This window comes from Phaseolus vulgaris, chromosome 3 (assembly GCF_000499845.2).
Source record: "Phaseolus vulgaris cultivar G19833 chromosome 3, P. vulgaris v2.0, whole genome shotgun sequence".
In the NCBI taxonomy this organism is placed as follows: domain Eukaryota; kingdom Viridiplantae; phylum Streptophyta; class Magnoliopsida; order Fabales; family Fabaceae; genus Phaseolus; species Phaseolus vulgaris.
In genome coordinates, this window is record NC_023757.2 from 39,612,459 (window position 1) to 39,629,666 (window position 17,208).

Genomic DNA, 17,208 nt, shown 5'->3' on the forward strand with positions numbered 1-17,208 from the left:
TGTTCTGATACACAGACATTGAATGGCACTTAACCAATGTTGTCAAAGTTTCGTATTAGGGTTTAGGGACACAAATATGATTTATGCATAATAGAAATAAAATGGTAAAAAAGTTGCATTCAAAACAATATGATTATGTAAATAAGTAGCATGAAAAGTAGCATAAAACCTTAATATTAAATAACAATTGTCAATGGTCAACATAAAAAATAACAATAACAATTCATTAATGTTCAACATGAAAATTAGAAATAAAAATAACAATGACAATAACATAATGATAACACAATCAATGGCCTTGATGACATCGAATGTCATTCAGAGTATCCTCAATTGGATTCATCCTTTGATCAACCCTGTCAATTGGGGTATTCATGCTTTGTATCCCAAACAAAATTTGGATTAACAATTCGGTTTGATGGGGGATTGCCGCCTCAGGTTGACCACCTTCAACATCTTGTGTTGGCAATTCATCCTTTTCAACATCTTCTTCGTGTGCACGGTGAGGCCTACCAAGTTGCCATACGCCATTGACCTGGAATATATTTAATTTTGTCATACTTTTTTTCCCAAAGTAATGATTTCAGCCTAGCATTATTGCTTGTTCATTCGACAAGTCGAAGCCATACACCTGCAAGATCCTCGTTATCAAATTTGCAAATGGGAGAGGCATCTTGTTATCCCGACATTTGATGATGTGTTGCATGATGTAATGAGGCCAATTAATGAGTACATTATTTTTTTATTAACCACAACATAAAAATATCTTTATTCAGAAGTTGTGCAAAGTTGCTTCCACGAGGGCACAAGATATGCACCCATGTGTAATGCAACAGTCAGTCATTCATTTTCAGACTACCGACATTTCTGAGATTTTTACCTTCAACATCTTCACGAATCATGGACGATAAAATTCAGTTCCTCAGGGATCGTCTCAGGGTTAACTTAAGACCGTCATACTATAGATGAGCAATGGTCATCCAATCCATTTCTTTAATGTGTATCATCCTTCCGCAAATCTCAATGGCAAGGTGACCAACATGTGTGATTTTTACATTTGTATAAAATACTCTCACCAAGTCCTCATAATACGGAAGATTAATTCCAAGTAAAGGTTGTAAACCTTGCCAATTCAAAACATTTTGGAATTCAAATCCTGGAGCAGCAAAAAATGGAGTATCCATAACTTTTTGTGGTAATACTGGTCTTGCGTGAAACTTTTTTCAAACACCACCATTTGACGTCTTGTACTAAAGTATCTTTTATAATCAAGAACTTGTTCAATCCTCGTTGCTGGCTGAGGAGGAACAACAACATCTTCTGCTAGAGATTTACCCATATGGGTTATGTTACGTTTCTGGGATGATGATGCCATGTATAATGCAATTACTACAATAAATAACTAAACCGAAGTTAACATAATATCATAAACATAATGGAAGGTCTTTTCAAACCCAATAGTACAAGTTCACAAAGGAAAATATTACATGGCCAATGAAAGTACAAGTTCACAAAGAAAAATATTACATGTCCAATAATAAACAAACACAGTCAAATATTACATGTCCAATAATTAAAGGTAACGCCGACATACAGATATATGAAATCAACGCCTAGTCATAAATCCAAACAACTTTGTCATGCGACGCTCATATGGCATCCCAAATAGTTGCTTAACTCTTCTGGGATGGTCACATAAAAACTCGTAGCATTGATCCATGAGTTGTTCATCCTAAATGTTAAGCTCCACGAGCATTGCCCAAATATCAGACTTTAAGTACTGGCATGAGGCATGGCGTCGATGGTGGTGTACATGCTCAGCATATAGGTCGTTTCTTTGTCTAATTTCGACAGCTATATCTTGAGCTGTCGTTGCCTGTGCACGAGCAATATTCACCAACTGAGAGGCATTTTCATTTCCATCCTTCATTGATGACACGCATTGTTGAAGATTAATATTCAACATTGCAAAATGTTCATCAATGTCGTCTATAGTAGGGGCTTTTCTCTTTGATCCTCGAGATGAGGATGTGCCCGCAGAGCCAACAGACGGCATAGAAGAAGTGTTTGACGGCATAACATTAATAATTCATGTCAAATCTAAAAAAAATATTAACTAAACATTATCAAATTTTATTTCCATTCTGTAAAAATACTATTTACAAATAAAAAACTATTTCTTATAAACAATTTAATTTTTAAAAACTAATAACTATCTACATTTATTATTACAAATTCAAATTTCTTCTCTAAACTTTTTCTCCCTTTTTAAATTACTATAACATTTTTTATAACATTTAATTCTAACATCAATAATTTATGTAAAATAAAAAATAACCCTACATAATACCAATATTCATTTTAAATAAATAAATCTATTCTCTTATAAAAAAAATAACTATGTACATTTATTATTAAAAATATAAACAATATTTATTTAAACTTTTTCAGTTTTCTTTAATTACTACAACATTTTTTTAATTGTTTTAATTATAACATTAATAATTTATGCTAAATATAAAGAAAACCTAAACTTTACAAATTTCTATTTCCATATGTTAATCATTAATTTTATACAAATAAATATTTTTCTTAAATGTTAAAAAAATAATAATTATGTACAAAAATTTAAAAAAAAAATTCAAATAAAGGAATTAGAAACAACATTAATTTACTAACTCATTAACATAATTAATTAAACTAAACCCTAAACAAATTATATTACAAAACAATAATCATCCAAACATAAATATAAAACAGAAATTAAAAACAAAATGTTAACATAAAAAATTAAAAAACCTAAAGAACAGCACAATAGGCATGAAGAACACACCAGGAGAGTACCTGGAAATTAAGCAAATTAAGCAACCCAGAAAATTTCACAAAGCTCACAAAAAATTAGAACATAATCGATTATCTCATCAGTTACAAACAAAGGATAATCGATTATCCAAAAAAATCAAGCATAACCGATTATTGAACAAGGCAAAAAACAGGCTTAATCGATTATCAAAAGCCATAATCGATTATCACAATTTATGAACGCTTAAGATAATTGATTATGTCTTGAATTTTTAACACATAATTGATTATGTGGCCAATGCTTTTTCAGCCATAATCAATTAAGCACCATTGAAGCAAAGATATATGCTCACCTGAGATCAACCAAGCACCTGAGATGACTCAAGCACAACGTTAGTGAACCCCTACCACACACTCTGATGCCTTACTAATCTCTCCAACCCCAATAGAACTCAATACATATGAGGACAAGCTTCGGTTTCTTTGGTTTCTTTGATTAGTGAAACAACTATGCATGGTTTTATATATTGAACAACCAACTTAATGCACACCTACTCCTCACCCACTGCATTCACAGCCTTCAATGGTCAAACGATTCCTAAGCCAAGTCAGGAATCTCATGCTTTGATGTGGCATGCATGCAGGGGGCAGTGGTTTGTCCTGGAATGGAGAGGAGAAAAGAAATGTCACAAGGGTAACTTCCTAGTTGTGACGTGGCCCTCGCTCTGATGATCCCTACTTTCTCTTCAATATGGAGAAGAGCCTAAACCCACTCCACTTTCTCTGCACTTCCTCCCTCACCCGCATTGAATGCTAGAAGCAAACGGGGTGGTACTGAGACTTCCGTCGTCGACAACAATACCACTCCTAGAACCAAACAGGGCCTAAAGGCTCGAAAAAGTTAGTTAACCTTTATCAATAAAAAAGTCGATATACTTTAATAAAACTTACTTAATACATTTTAAAAGAAAAACTATAGGCACTCAAAGATATTTTTACTTCAACGTATTTTTTTCTTAGGTAGTGCAATTTTTTTTCAAATTTTCAAAATGATTTTTTTTTCATAAATGGGTAAATTACCGATGTGAAATACGTTTTATGAATACCAAAATCACCAATTTTAGTTAACATCGTATATAAAATATACGTTTTTAATTTTTTAATATATAATAATTTTAATAAATATTTAAAATTTTTAAAAATAATAAGAAATTAGATAATTTTAATTATTATAGTTATACATATAATTAAAGAAAATTAGTATTTCTTAAAATATATTTTTTAACTAAATAAGCTTTAATAATATATTTTTTTATTATATAATTAAAGAATGATTGAATTTTTATAAAATCATTTTTAATTATATACATAGTAAAACTTAATGACCGTGATTATATAGGGATAAAATCTACAGGATAATAAATTGCCATATGGTAATTAAAGTTTCCTATTAACCTTCTTTATTTTAGTTTTTCGATTAAAATTTCTGTTTTATTTTGAATTTAGGATTTTACCAACTTAACTTTTATTATGAATTAAATTTAATTTAATCATTTTTAAAAAAAAATAATTAACTTATATTATTAAATTATTACATAACTAATTTTGTTAAAAATTAATTTTTTTAATGTATTTAATTGTTGATTATATATAATAAAAAATTATTTTCTAAAAATTCAACCATTGATTATATATAATAAAAATATTTTACAAAAATTTTCTGTTAAAATTTTTTTTAAAGAAAACAATTATTTTTTAATTATATATATAGAAAATTTATAAATAATAAATTAAACTTATTTAACTTTCATTATTTTTAATTTTTTAATTTTAAATATTAAAAAACGTGGATTAAAATTATTATATACTAAAAATCTTAAAACGTATATACGATTTTAACTAAAAATAGTATATAATACACGAATTCTAGATTTTTGAATATTTTTTAAAAATATGTCATTGCATATTGTAAAATTAGAAAACATATATAGCATATACAATTTCATATATAATTTTTTTTTAAAAAGTATATAACATAAGGCAATTTCAGTATTCTATTTCACAACTTTACATTGATGATTTATCCATTTACAAATTGTTTTGCCCATTTTGAAAAAATAGAAAAAGAATTGCACTAATTATTCTTCTTCAGATAAATGGTATAAAATATTTATACCTTTTTGACAAAAATTATTTATCCCAATTATTCTTGTTCATTATTTTTTTTTAAACAGTTACTTATACTCACTCAAATTAAAGCAATTGTCTTTCACTAATTATTGATCCCTAATACAGTGCTTGTTTTCACTAATTATTAATCCTTAATGCTGAGTTTGTTTCCAAGTAAAAGGAGTCTGTGTTTTTTTTTATTTCAATGATTTTAAAAATGAAAGAATAAATGAAGAGAGGATGGAGAAATTTAAAATTCTTGTATTCTTATATTTTATCCAAGTGCATGTATTCTATTAAAATATATAAAATTAAATTTTACATAAATTTATTTAATAATTTTAAAAATATTTAATTATACTATTAATAATAACATATAATTATAAATAATGAGAATAATATTAATATCAACAAACATATATAATTATATAAAATAACCAATAAATATAATAATAAATATTACTTTCATAAATTTAACACAATATATTTTTTAGTGTTTTTATTTAAAATACAAAAAAAATTATAGATATTACCTATTAAAAAAACTTCAAACTTACACAATAAAAAAAAATCATAATTCATTATTCAAATATTTTATAACAACAAAAATAAATTTATAAACTTACAATCAACTATCTCACAAATCCACTATATCATTCCTCAATCCAAACAACTTCATATATCCCCACACATATTTAATCCTCACAAATCATCTATCCCCAAAAATTGTCCAAACACAGCATAAAATATTCTGTAATTAGTCCAACTATTTCCACACGAATTCCAGAGTAGGTCCTTAGGAACAAAAACCATAAGTTTTATTTTTATTAAACTTAAAGAAAGCAATACAGTTTGACAGACTGAAACAATCCTGTTTGACAAGTTTAACTACTACAAATCCAGTCCGCCACAACGGGTAAATGTCCTATTGATAAATACTGTTTTAGAGATACAAAACTACTCTGATTTCTAATCTAAATATTTGGTTTCCAATACTACATTTAAGACCTAGAACTGATGCTCTCAATTTAGTTTCCAATGACAAAGGCATTCTACCAAAAATAATTGTTTCACATTAATTAGGGCAAAACCTTTGATTTTCAGTCTAAACACAATACAAAAAAACACTAAAATAAATAGACTGAAAACAGGATGAGTTTTACATTGTTTGAAAAGTAAAAAACTAGTTATCATAGGCCACAACGTATAACAAAATCATAAGACTACTGGAAATCAAAGCTCACATTCCAGTAAATGCTTTCTTTGCACCGCTAGAAGATCCTGCAGGAATCACTTTCAAGACATTGAACCTCACTGTCTTGGAGAGTGGCCTGCATAGGTGGTAGAAATAAACAAACATCAGACAGATGCATAAACCTATAAAAATACCCCAAAACAATTACATTCATAAAATCTTACCTGCATTGACCAATAATGACATGATCACCTTCCTTCACACGGAAACAAGGTGATATATGAGCAGGAATATTGGAGTGCCTCTTCTCATACCTTTACATAAAAAAACATTTATAATTACATTTCTGCAATCATAAACATACAAAAATAAACATGGTAGGATAATACCTCTGGTACTTCTTAATAAAATGGAGATAATTCCTCCTAACAACAATAGTCCTATTCATCTTAGCACTGTGACATGTTCCTGCTAGGATACGGCCACGAATAGAGACATTGCCAGTGAAGGGGCACTTCTTGTCAATGTATGTTCCTGTAATAAATCAAAAGGAGTCGGAGATGTTTAAATTACCTATTTAGACAACAGAATTAACCACATCCTTTCGTATGAAATAAAAGATTAAAACAGAGATAATGATATGACATGTGTAATGTCAAGAGTTTTTTTTTGTCAATGATTCTCACCAAAAATTTGAATGTTCAATTGCATAGACAAATGCATATTATTTTGTTTAGCATATATAAGAGAGCAAACATGAGACACCATCATAGAGACTAATCCTTAAATCATGTACATAAAAATGTTCATATCAGAAACATCTCTAACGAGTTGGACTTGAAATGCTTGTTTAAGAATCATTATAGTAAAAAGACAGTCCAAAGTATCAATTATAAAAATGCACTTCTATAACATGAAACATACCATCAAAGAGACGGTTTCATACAAGAATGTGAATTTTAACCTAATTAAAAAATACACACGGCCAAAACAATAACCTATAGATTTACATCTCAAAGAACAAACATTAAAAAAGAGAAAATTGGGTGAAAGAGAGAGGAGAGATACCTTCGATGGCATCTCTGGGAGTCTTAAATCCAAGACCAATAGATTTCCAAAAACGGTTTCCACCTTTACCAGGTCTCTTCCCCTTGCCAGTTTTCTTCGAGCTGCGAAAGCGGGAAAAATAAGAAAAACTAATGAGCATCAAAACAACTACGTGAAAAACAAAGTTAATTGGTCTTTGTAGTGTGTAGCGTACCTGAGGAACACTTTTGGTTGCTTCAGAAACGCCTTCTCGGTCTGCAATACAAAATAAAGAAGAAAATAAACGGAAGATCCACAGAAGAACTAAGGACAATTAACAAAGCCAAATGGAGAATTGGAGGAGAATCGTACTTGTTCAGCCATGCTAAAGGGATTTGATTAGACGGAGAATGCTGCAGAGGAGAGTGCTGGAGTTGCCGCACCTACAAACCTTAGTCACTTCTCTCACGGCTGTTTCCAGGGAAAACGCTGCCTTTCTTAAGATTTCCAGTTCTGGGCTTTTCGTTGTGGGCTGTAAATTTGCTATAACATTATTTTTCTAAAAAATAGTTTCATTTTAAGTTCTTTTAAAAAAGGCATGTTTCTTCCTGCACCCCAATATTTTTTAAAATATCAAAACTAACATTGTCATTTTTATTTGAAAATATGTGTTATAAGGTTTAGAGATTTCTGAAAATTGAGTTCCACTATATTTATACATTCATGAATTTATAATACATTTTTTTACTTATGAGTCTATGAATTCATGATGATTTTTTTAATAAAAATTGGTGAATTCGAAACACATTTTTAACTTATTTTTAACTTATGGATTAGGGAATCGAAAATGTATTTTTTAATAATTATATATTCGTTCTTTCTCTTGAGAATTAATTTCTTTATTATAAATGAAAACATTTTTTTATAGTTATGGGCAGTTAGAATGTAAGAAGAATATATAATTATATCTAAATTTAAAATATGAGACTACATATGATAGTATGCAACATCTATTCTACCACCATGGCAAGGTTTGAAAATAAGACGCATGCACTGGCCTAAGGTAATTCCGAAGTTAACACAATAATGCAAGACTGCACTAAGAAACACCCTTCATAAAAATAAACTTATTTTGTTCTAACTTTTATGCAAATATTTCTCATCAAAGTCCACACAGATTGAGATAATACCCATAGATGCAAATTTATTTCTCATCTTATTTTTTAGATAATTTTTTTATCGCTTTGTTTAATTAAAAATACTTTAATGCTTTTATTTAGTGTTAAGTTGACTTCAATTTTGTTATTTTTTGGTGTTGAAAATATCTCACATATCAAACGAACCCTAACAAAGGGCATGAAACTATTTAAGTCCCTCCACTGATGACTTAATGCGAAGGACACAAAACTTGAGTGAACACCATTGTCCCACGTCTTAGTCCAACATCTCTATTTTCCCATCAAAGACATAAGAAAGATTCTTATGCATAGCTTAGTGCCATGACAACTTTATAGTGCAAAAGGGTTCCTTCCTTTTGCTACCCTTGACTTAACCATAAAGACTTACATGCACTATGTATCAACATTCATGTCCTTGTTGGAATCTCATAGTGATAGCCACTATATTTGAAAAGCTCCTTCTCATATTAAAAAAAAAGTCATTACACTTTTATTTCTTTTTCTTATTCATCTATACACATACAAAATTATCTACAAATCGAATACCTATGAGACATACAAATTTAAACATAATTCATTCTTACGAAATCATATTCTAATCATGAGGTTAATTCAGTAAGTTATGTTAAATCGAATCTATCTGCATAAAAATTATCTTTTAATCCTACAAATATACATTTAAGAATAAGACAAAAGTACATATTAATCATCGAATATTAAATTTTGACTTGAGTATTGAAGGTTTTTTTATAAATATCCTTACAAAAAATTTGTGACCGAACCAGAACAATTATAGACAAAAATAAATAAACATCATTCATCAATAATAAAACAAGGCTTCGAAACTTGTGTTAACTTATCATTAATTCAATTAAGATATTTATGAAAAATTGACAAAAATTCAATTAAGATATTTATGAGAAATTGGCAAAGGTTCCAAGCCTACAAAAATCATAGACATATATTTAAAGCTTGTGCTGACTTATTTTGCACACTTATCATAGAGAAGTATAATGTGATTTACGTATCATCTTTCCATTCAATAACTTCTTTATTGGTACTAACCAATACAATCTTTAAAACTTTGCTTTTCAATTCATTTTTTTTTTTTTGCTAATTAGTGGTAATTATAAAATAAAACAAACTCCATAGTCAACTTGTCTCTTAACTCAATATGTTGCTGTATTTCCTATTATTTGTCATACACATGTTCTTCAAAATTAAGCACATACTTCTATTTTATCCATATAAGATTTTTTTTTTAAAAGTACCTAAAGTGGGTTCTGACTAATCCTCTCCCCAAAAAAGTATAGTCACACACTTGCAATAGTTTTCTTCAAAATAATCTCACAGGTATGAAACTAATCTTTTTATAGCTACAGAATAATAAAACTTTGAGGATAATTTATTTAAGGTTTTCAATAAATTTTATGTCCCAAATCTATTATTTATTTTTATTTTGAGTACCTAATAATGTTTTTTAAATATATATCTATTAAATTAAATATTTCGATTTAAGTTTTTTTTTTCTAGAAATGTATGTTATACTATCTAGAATAGAAATTATATATTTAATATACTTATGTTGTGGTTGATTGAGTTTCTCTCTCCCCAATCCTATCTCATTTTTAGAAAAATTAATTATACAAAACTTATAATCAATTAATTTTATCGTTATTTTTATCTCATAACCTTATAAGGTGCTCCACCTTTTGAATTTGACACAAATATTCAAGAAATGGTTAAAGAATCTCCTTAAAAGGTTGTCAATTACATTCAAAATAGCAAATGGGTTTGAAATCAATGGAATTCAACTTCAAAGATAAAGGTAAAAGGTAAAAATAAACACAAAACTTTCAATCTATCATCATATATTCTAAATTGCAATTCTTCAAAACACATAAAAATGTTCTAACTTTCACCTCTTAAAAATACATTAATAAAATAAATAAATTCCAATTATTCATGATAAAAATAAATAAGTTTGAAAGTATCAGTTGAGATCATTCATATAACAATGACAAAATACAACTTTTGAATACTAAAACTAAAATTTTATAATTATTCACTGCGTAATTCTAAAAAAACATTAATACTAAAATGGGTAAATATTCAGAATTTTAAATTTATAGAAGCTATTTTTTAAAGCTATATTTTGGTGAAGACCTGTTTTGACGTCTGCTTTTTTTTCATGAGAAAAAATAAATTAAATAAATAAATTATCATGTAAAATATTTATATGGTTTTTTCGTATGAATGAAATCTTCAACTATACTCAAAGTATTTGAAGCAGAAATATTGAAACAAGTATTTGCCAAATTAAAAATATTAATTAAATTTGTAGACCAAAACCAGATGAAACTCAAAAGAAATATTTCAACCTATATTATTCCAAATTTCAATAGATAAATTCAAGTTGAAAGTTATCAAAATCTTAATTCATGTATTTTATTTTAGTAATTTAATTTTAATTTTAAAAGTCTTATATCTTGAAATCTATTCCGTTTAGGAAGATAAATATTCATTATTAGTAGTAAAATTTAATAATTTCGTTAGTATAATTTTGTTTACGAAATTTACTTAAACTAAAAATTATCTGTTATAACTCAGAGAGAACTTGATAATTGTTTAAAAATGTTGAGATGAATTTTCTTGAAATTTTCTGAAGTATAAATTTATAATAAAAAATAAAAAATCCATTTCCTAAAACATTTTAGACTTAGCATACATGACTTTAATTATTTCCAATAAATAGGGTTGCAAGTGAATGTTATCAACAAATTCAACTCATCATAATTAATAATGGCCAAGGAATATAATTTTATTTATTTATTTTCATCTTTTAATATAATAAACAAATATGTTTTACATTTTATTTTTTTCAGAAACAATTTTTCTCAAGTGGAACAAGATGTCACAAAATTGTTCTTTAGGATATTAATATTACATATTAAAGATTTGGTTCAAAGAACTTATAAGTCAAAATAATATTATGCTAGGTGATTCATGCATCCAGTGGTTTTGTTTTTCGCAATTATTTATTCATATTTAAGTTTCAGTTTTATTATTTGACTAACAAATAAATAAGTGGCACCATTTTTAATATTGTATATAATTATCTGTTTTAATTATTTTTTATATTTTTCATATAAATCATATTATGTATGTAACCTTTTTAATAACTTTTCTATGATATTTTTTCCTATCACATCATTTATATTTCTTTCTTCTCTTCATATTATAAAATAATAATACAAATTTTATTATGCAACTATAATTTGTTTTGTTATATGCATGCATCTTAAAACACTTTAAAAATAAAAGTGACAACAAAAATTATTTCCATCTTCATGTAATATCTTCGTATAAGTCAACCTTTCAAAACAAATCAACTTATAAATGGTTAAAATGAATAAAATTGCCTAAATACAACAGGAAAATTTATCAATAATTAATGTAATCTTAAATAAGATTTAAATCTTTAAATATAGAATTAATATTTTTTAGTATCTAATAACTTTTGTTTTTCAACGAGTACCTGATAAATTAACATTTTTTTTAAATTTATAAATTCAACATTTATTTATATTTATTTTGATTTAATTTTCTGAAATATTATTTTATGTTATAATAATTAAAAAAAATTAATATGAACTAACCTACCATGTTAATATATGTAATAAAGATACTTAATATTGATTGGGTTTTTTAATGGAATTAGTTTAGTTCTTTAAAAAAAATGGTAGTTTTTGAAAATTTTATGAGACTAAGTCAACTATGAAAAAGTTGTGCAGGTATGATATAGGTTTAAATTTGTAAAATGTAGCAACTTGACACAACTTTAAGTTAAAAGTTAATGAGAGATAAAGTTATGTTTGACCCACGATTAATATTAGTTAGTTTTTTTCTTATTTTAAATGAAGTTAGGTTAGTATGATACTAGTTTAATTTAAATAAAATTATATTCAAGTCATGTCAAACACAATTTTAATGTAATATAATTTAAACTGAAGTTATGTTGAAGTATGTATGAGTGTTACAATTTTAATTATATTTTTATAATAAACTGAATTTATGCATTATTTACATGAAGTTATTTTCATATTTTTAATTTTACAAATATTTTTATTTAAAAACATTTATACTAAAATATCAAACATCTTTTTAATAATACACTAAATTTTAAGAAACATTAGTAATATAATCTCATTGTAAAAGATATATAACTTCAATTTAATATAAAAGACAATTAAAGTCATGTTGCACAACTTTAATTTAAATAAAGATACAATTATTGATTAACAGTAATTTCTCCTTTAATTAAAGCTGTGTCAAACTAGTTTTACTTGACTTTCACAAATTCGAACTTAAATTTTGTATGTACAACTTCATGCAATAAAATTATAATATATTAACACATATTATTTATAACAATTTTTTTTTTTAAATTTATTAATTCTGGTAATTTCTCTAAAATTGCACCAATTGGATTAAAAAACCAAATTATGGTTTCATACCTGAACTTAAGAAACACATAAATAGTAAATGTGACATCAGTAAAGGAAATAACTAAATAAAAAATGATTGATTTCTTAAGTATCTAATTTGGAAAAAAGAAAGTATTAAAAATATTATTACCTAATATTACTCAATAACAATATTAAAAAGTTAGATATTTTTAAAAAAACATCTATGGTCAATTTTATTTAATGATGTATTCCTACTTCCCAAACCAATTCCCTTATCTCGGTGGAAATTATCTTACCCAGTTTGAGCCCAAAGAACATTATGCACTACAACTTCTGAGGATTAAATAAAAGCCACAAAATGAATAATAGAATGAGGTTAGAAGAGAAAAACAAGAAAATGGGAGAAGATTTTTGACATGGGATATTATTATGGGAGTGTTGCAATAAAGAGAGAAAAGACAGGGAAATGAATATAAAAAAGAAAACTAGGTGGGATGACAAGATGATAGGTAAGCATAGAAAAGGACATCATGGAACTTATTTTTGTTACAAAACATTATAATATAAAGAATCAACCTAATAAACTCAACCAACAATTTTGGACCACGCTTTCTTAGAAAAATCTGGTGCTTAACTGCTACCCCTTCCCTCCTTTCACACTGCTTTCCACTGACACTAATATATATAAACACAAAACGCCATCATTTTCCCAACATATTCCAAGAATCTTCTTTCTCTCTCTCTCTATCTTTCTCTTTCTCTTTCTCTGTGGTTTAAGCAACAAAATTCCATCAAGTGTTCTATTCTAATGTGTGGAGTTGTGTATGTGTGACTGTTACTTAATTTCTGTGCCTGCAAGTGCAAGAGCCAGTTGCTGAGTTGAACAGGCCACTTGACACCATGTGTGTGCAAGAGGGTGAACAAGTTGGTGAGGATATAGAGAAGAGCGTTGATAACAGAAGGGTGTCATGGCCATTACATTGTGATCTCTTGCAAGCCCACATGGACAACAGGGAAAAAGACTCTTCCTTTAGAGCTCCCACTGACCAGATCAGTGTTGCAAATTCATTTCCTGTAAGCATTGACTTCCCTTATTTTCTCTTTCTTCTGTTCCTTTGTGGGATGTCTCATTTTTTTTTTTTTCTGTACAATACTGTAGTTTTAATTTGTAGCCACTGTTTCAATTCTGCTGAGGAGACATCAATAGTATTTATTTGTTATTATTCGTGAATCTTGTTCACTGTTTTTTTTTTTTTCCTTTTGTGAAGTCATGGATTCTTCTATGTTGTCCTTTTCTGAATTAGATTTTGGTCTGTGTCTGCCCAGATGGCTGTTAATGGTTTATTTGGATTCTTCTTGTGTATCAGAAGATGAAAAAAACCTGCTGGAGAAATATGACCGATAAAGCTTACATGATTTTGAAATTCTCTCAGATGTGATTATCAAAGAGTGATTGTTAGAATTTGCTATGGTAGAAATTAATTACTCTCCTTGGATAGAGATTAACTTCGTGTACTAGTTCACATCAATGTTGAAATTGATTGTGCTGTCAATTGTATTATTGGATTGCCGTGTAAATCCCGATTAGATTTTCCACATGATTCTACTTGTTAGAACAATTTGTTGGTTCATAATTGTCAGTGACTTTCTAGATATGACAGTTAAAAACTACTGAAATTGACAGTGAATATAATTCAAGAATTACATTTGTGCTTATACACCTTTTAGGAATTCTCCTCTGTTTCTTACCTTTTATGTCTTTATTGAGTTTGCATAGTATGTACTATTTGTTAACTTTATTTCACTGTACAGAGCTCTTATCCTCTTAGCCTATTTTCATTTCTCTGCTCTGGTACTTTTTAGCTGGAAAGCATATGTGAGGATACAGAAACTGTGGACAAAAAACAGAACCTGATGAACTTTGTCCCTACTCTTCGGTCTGGAGAGTGGTGTTATATTGGAGAGCGCACTTCCATGGAGGATACCCACATATGCATTGGAGACTTGGCCAAAAAATTTGGCAATAACGTACTTTCCGAGGAAGCTATTTCTTTTTATGGTGTAAGCTATCTAACCAATTATGTTTTTTCCCTGTTGTCATAAATTTCAGTATATACCATCCTCAGTCATATTATATTTGTCATAATAAACAGAAAAAAAAATGAACATGCATGGTTCAACCCTAAATAGACCCCAGCATGAAGGAAGAAAGTAGTCCATGATACTGATGGACAACATAAAAGAAAGGTCAAGTATCTTGTTGAGTCCATATTGGCCCATAGGAAAGTATCTTTAGTTAGATATGTTTTTTCTTCTGCAGAAGTGGTCTCATTTCACATTGTTAACTCAAGCCACAAAAGTTTCATCTCCCAAAAATTTAGCAAGCAAATTAACTTATAAATGGATGTTTATAAAACTAGACAATGACCATAAATGTTAAATGATGTCATGAGTCAAAGTTAGGGATTTTCCATTAAATACCTCAATCTGGTTCACAAGATTCAGTGTTGAGAACGTTTCCTTGTTTGAACTTTCTTAGAGTTGAGATCATGGACTCTTTCATCATTGTCACTCTCTTCCTCCCTTTACAAGTTGTAATGATATACCCACTCTGAAGTCTGACTTAAAACTTGTGAGTAGAGAAAATCATAGGGAAATTCACCTCAGAGCAAAAGAAAGCTAAACAAATTTTAGTAATTTTCAAATAGTTGAATATGCACCTATTAATCAGGATTTGATTTGACATGTAGAGAAAATTATATCTGTTCAGGTATTTGACGGACATGGAGGGAAGAGTGCTGCACAATTCGTTCGTGATCATCTACCACGGGTGATTGTTGAGGATGCTGACTTTCCTTTGGAACTTGAGAAGGTTGTCACAAGGTCATTTTTGGAGACTGATGCTGAGTTTGCAAGAACATGTTCTATTGAGTCTTCCCTGTCTTCTGGCACAACTGCATTGACTGCCATTATATTTGGAAGGTAAGCAACAATTCGTTTCTGCTACTCTTTAGCTTCACAACCACAGAATAATTTTCACAGCTCACAGTGGCAAAGTTGCACACTGAACTTGAAGGCAAACGTGAGTGCCTAATGCAAGTTGCATAAATATTGAATGATAACAATGGTGATACATGTTGAGTGGATATTTGATGAAGCTATTTGTATGTTCTAAACGAAAGTCATTGTATCTATAGGTCTTTACTTGTAGCCAATGCCGGAGACTGCCGCGCAGTGTTATCTCGTGGTGGACGGGCCATAGAAATGTCCAAAGATCACAGGCCGTTGTGCATGAAAGAAAGGAAGAGGATTGAGTCTGTAGGTGGATACATAGATGATGGTTACCTGAATGGGCAGTTAGGTGTGACTCGTGCTCTAGGCGACTGGCATCTTGAAGGAATGAAGGAAATGAATGGAAAGGATGGACCATTGAGTGCTGAGCCTGAACTTAAATTGCTGACATTGACCAAAGAAGATGAATTTTTTATAATTGGCAGTGATGGAATATGGGATGTTTTTCGCAGCCAGAACGCAGTGGACTTTGCTCGAAGAAGGCTTCAAGAACACAATGACGTGAAGCAGTGTTGCAAAGAGATAATAGAAGAAGCAATAAAGAGAGAAGCAACAGACAACTTGACAGTGGTGATGGTGTGTTTTCACTCAGAACCACCACCTCCTGTGGTAGTAGAAAGGCCTAGAGTCAGAAGAAGCATATCTGCTGAGGGACTTCAAAATCTTAAATGCTTGCTAGAAGGATAGAACGATCTTGTCTGCAAGGCAAATTATTTTTTTGAGCTAGGACTGTGTACATAAATTCATGCAAAACACTGAAAATGCCCTTCTGCTTCCTCTTGCTCTGGGGATTGAGTAAGGAACACACCAAGATGCAAATTCTAATAAAATCCATACCATCTCGTATATTTGTTTTTCTCATTGTTAATTGGAAGTGAGAAATTTGAATCATGTGTATCATGCAAAATGTGATTTATACGCACAATCACCCGTAGTTTTGGCTTTAAACCGTGAACTTTTTTTTATTAGCACAATCATATGAACGTTTAAACCAAAACTGCTCTATAACTTGGAAGAGAACTAAATTTCAAACACAATCACCCTCTTCTTTTTTATATCAAATGGTTTTATCGACTAGAGTCTCCACTTCAGGTATCATATGAGAAGCATCTGTACAATTTCCCTCAATGGATTTATTTCATCAAAATAGATAAACACATGATATACCTGAAAACTTCTGTGCCCTTTGTAAGAGCGACATTCCTTATAATGCTTGAGTATCATATATTACCAACAAAAAAAACAGCAAAAGGAAAGGCATTAAAATACTACTCAAATTGCTTTACTCTAAGCATGG

General features: G+C 29.0%; 2 protein-coding genes across 2 annotated transcripts; one reads left to right on the top strand and one right to left on the bottom strand.

Moving 5' to 3' along the window:
• Window positions 1-6,021: 6,021 nt before the first annotated feature.
• On the bottom strand, window positions 6,022-7,753 carry LOC137807621 (small ribosomal subunit protein uS17). The gene is made up of 6 exons (XM_068608345.1): window positions 7,565-7,753; window positions 7,428-7,468; window positions 7,235-7,335; window positions 6,556-6,700; window positions 6,391-6,480; window positions 6,022-6,302 (listed from the first exon to the last, which is right to left on the bottom strand). Exons 1-6 carry the CDS (start codon window positions 7,574-7,576, stop codon window positions 6,212-6,214), a joined length of 480 nt encoding a protein of 159 aa, XP_068464446.1. The 5' UTR covers window positions 7,577-7,753; the 3' UTR covers window positions 6,022-6,211.
• A 5,680-nt stretch (window positions 7,754-13,433) lies between these two features.
• Window positions 13,434-16,759, top strand: LOC137807626 (probable protein phosphatase 2C 27). The gene is made up of 4 exons (XM_068608350.1): window positions 13,434-13,913; window positions 14,703-14,900; window positions 15,610-15,821; window positions 16,037-16,759. The coding sequence occupies exons 1-4, from the start codon at window positions 13,740-13,742 to the stop codon at window positions 16,596-16,598; spliced, it is 1,146 nt and encodes a 381-aa protein (XP_068464451.1). The 5' UTR covers window positions 13,434-13,739; the 3' UTR covers window positions 16,599-16,759.
• Window positions 16,760-17,208: the final 449 nt, after the last annotated feature.

Excerpts from the sequence above, each read along its gene's own strand:
- LOC137807621 (XM_068608345.1), bottom strand. Across the intron at positions 6,701-7,234 it reads TCCCAGAGATGCCATCGAAG|GAACATACATTGACAAGAAG; the intron begins GTATCTCTCCTC and ends GATTTATTACAG. Across the intron at positions 6,481-6,555 it reads TTTATTAAGAAGTACCAGAG|GTATGAGAAGAGGCACTCCA; the intron begins GTATTATCCTAC and ends TTTTATGTAAAG.
- LOC137807626 (XM_068608350.1), top strand. The coding sequence starts at position 13,740 with ATGTGTGTGCAAGAGGGTGAACAAGTTGGTGAGGATATAGAGAAGAGC. Across the intron at positions 13,914-14,702 it reads GTGTTGCAAATTCATTTCCT|CTGGAAAGCATATGTGAGGA; the intron begins GTAAGCATTGAC and ends GGTACTTTTTAG. Across the intron at positions 14,901-15,609 it reads AAGCTATTTCTTTTTATGGT|GTATTTGACGGACATGGAGG; the intron begins GTAAGCTATCTA and ends ATATCTGTTCAG.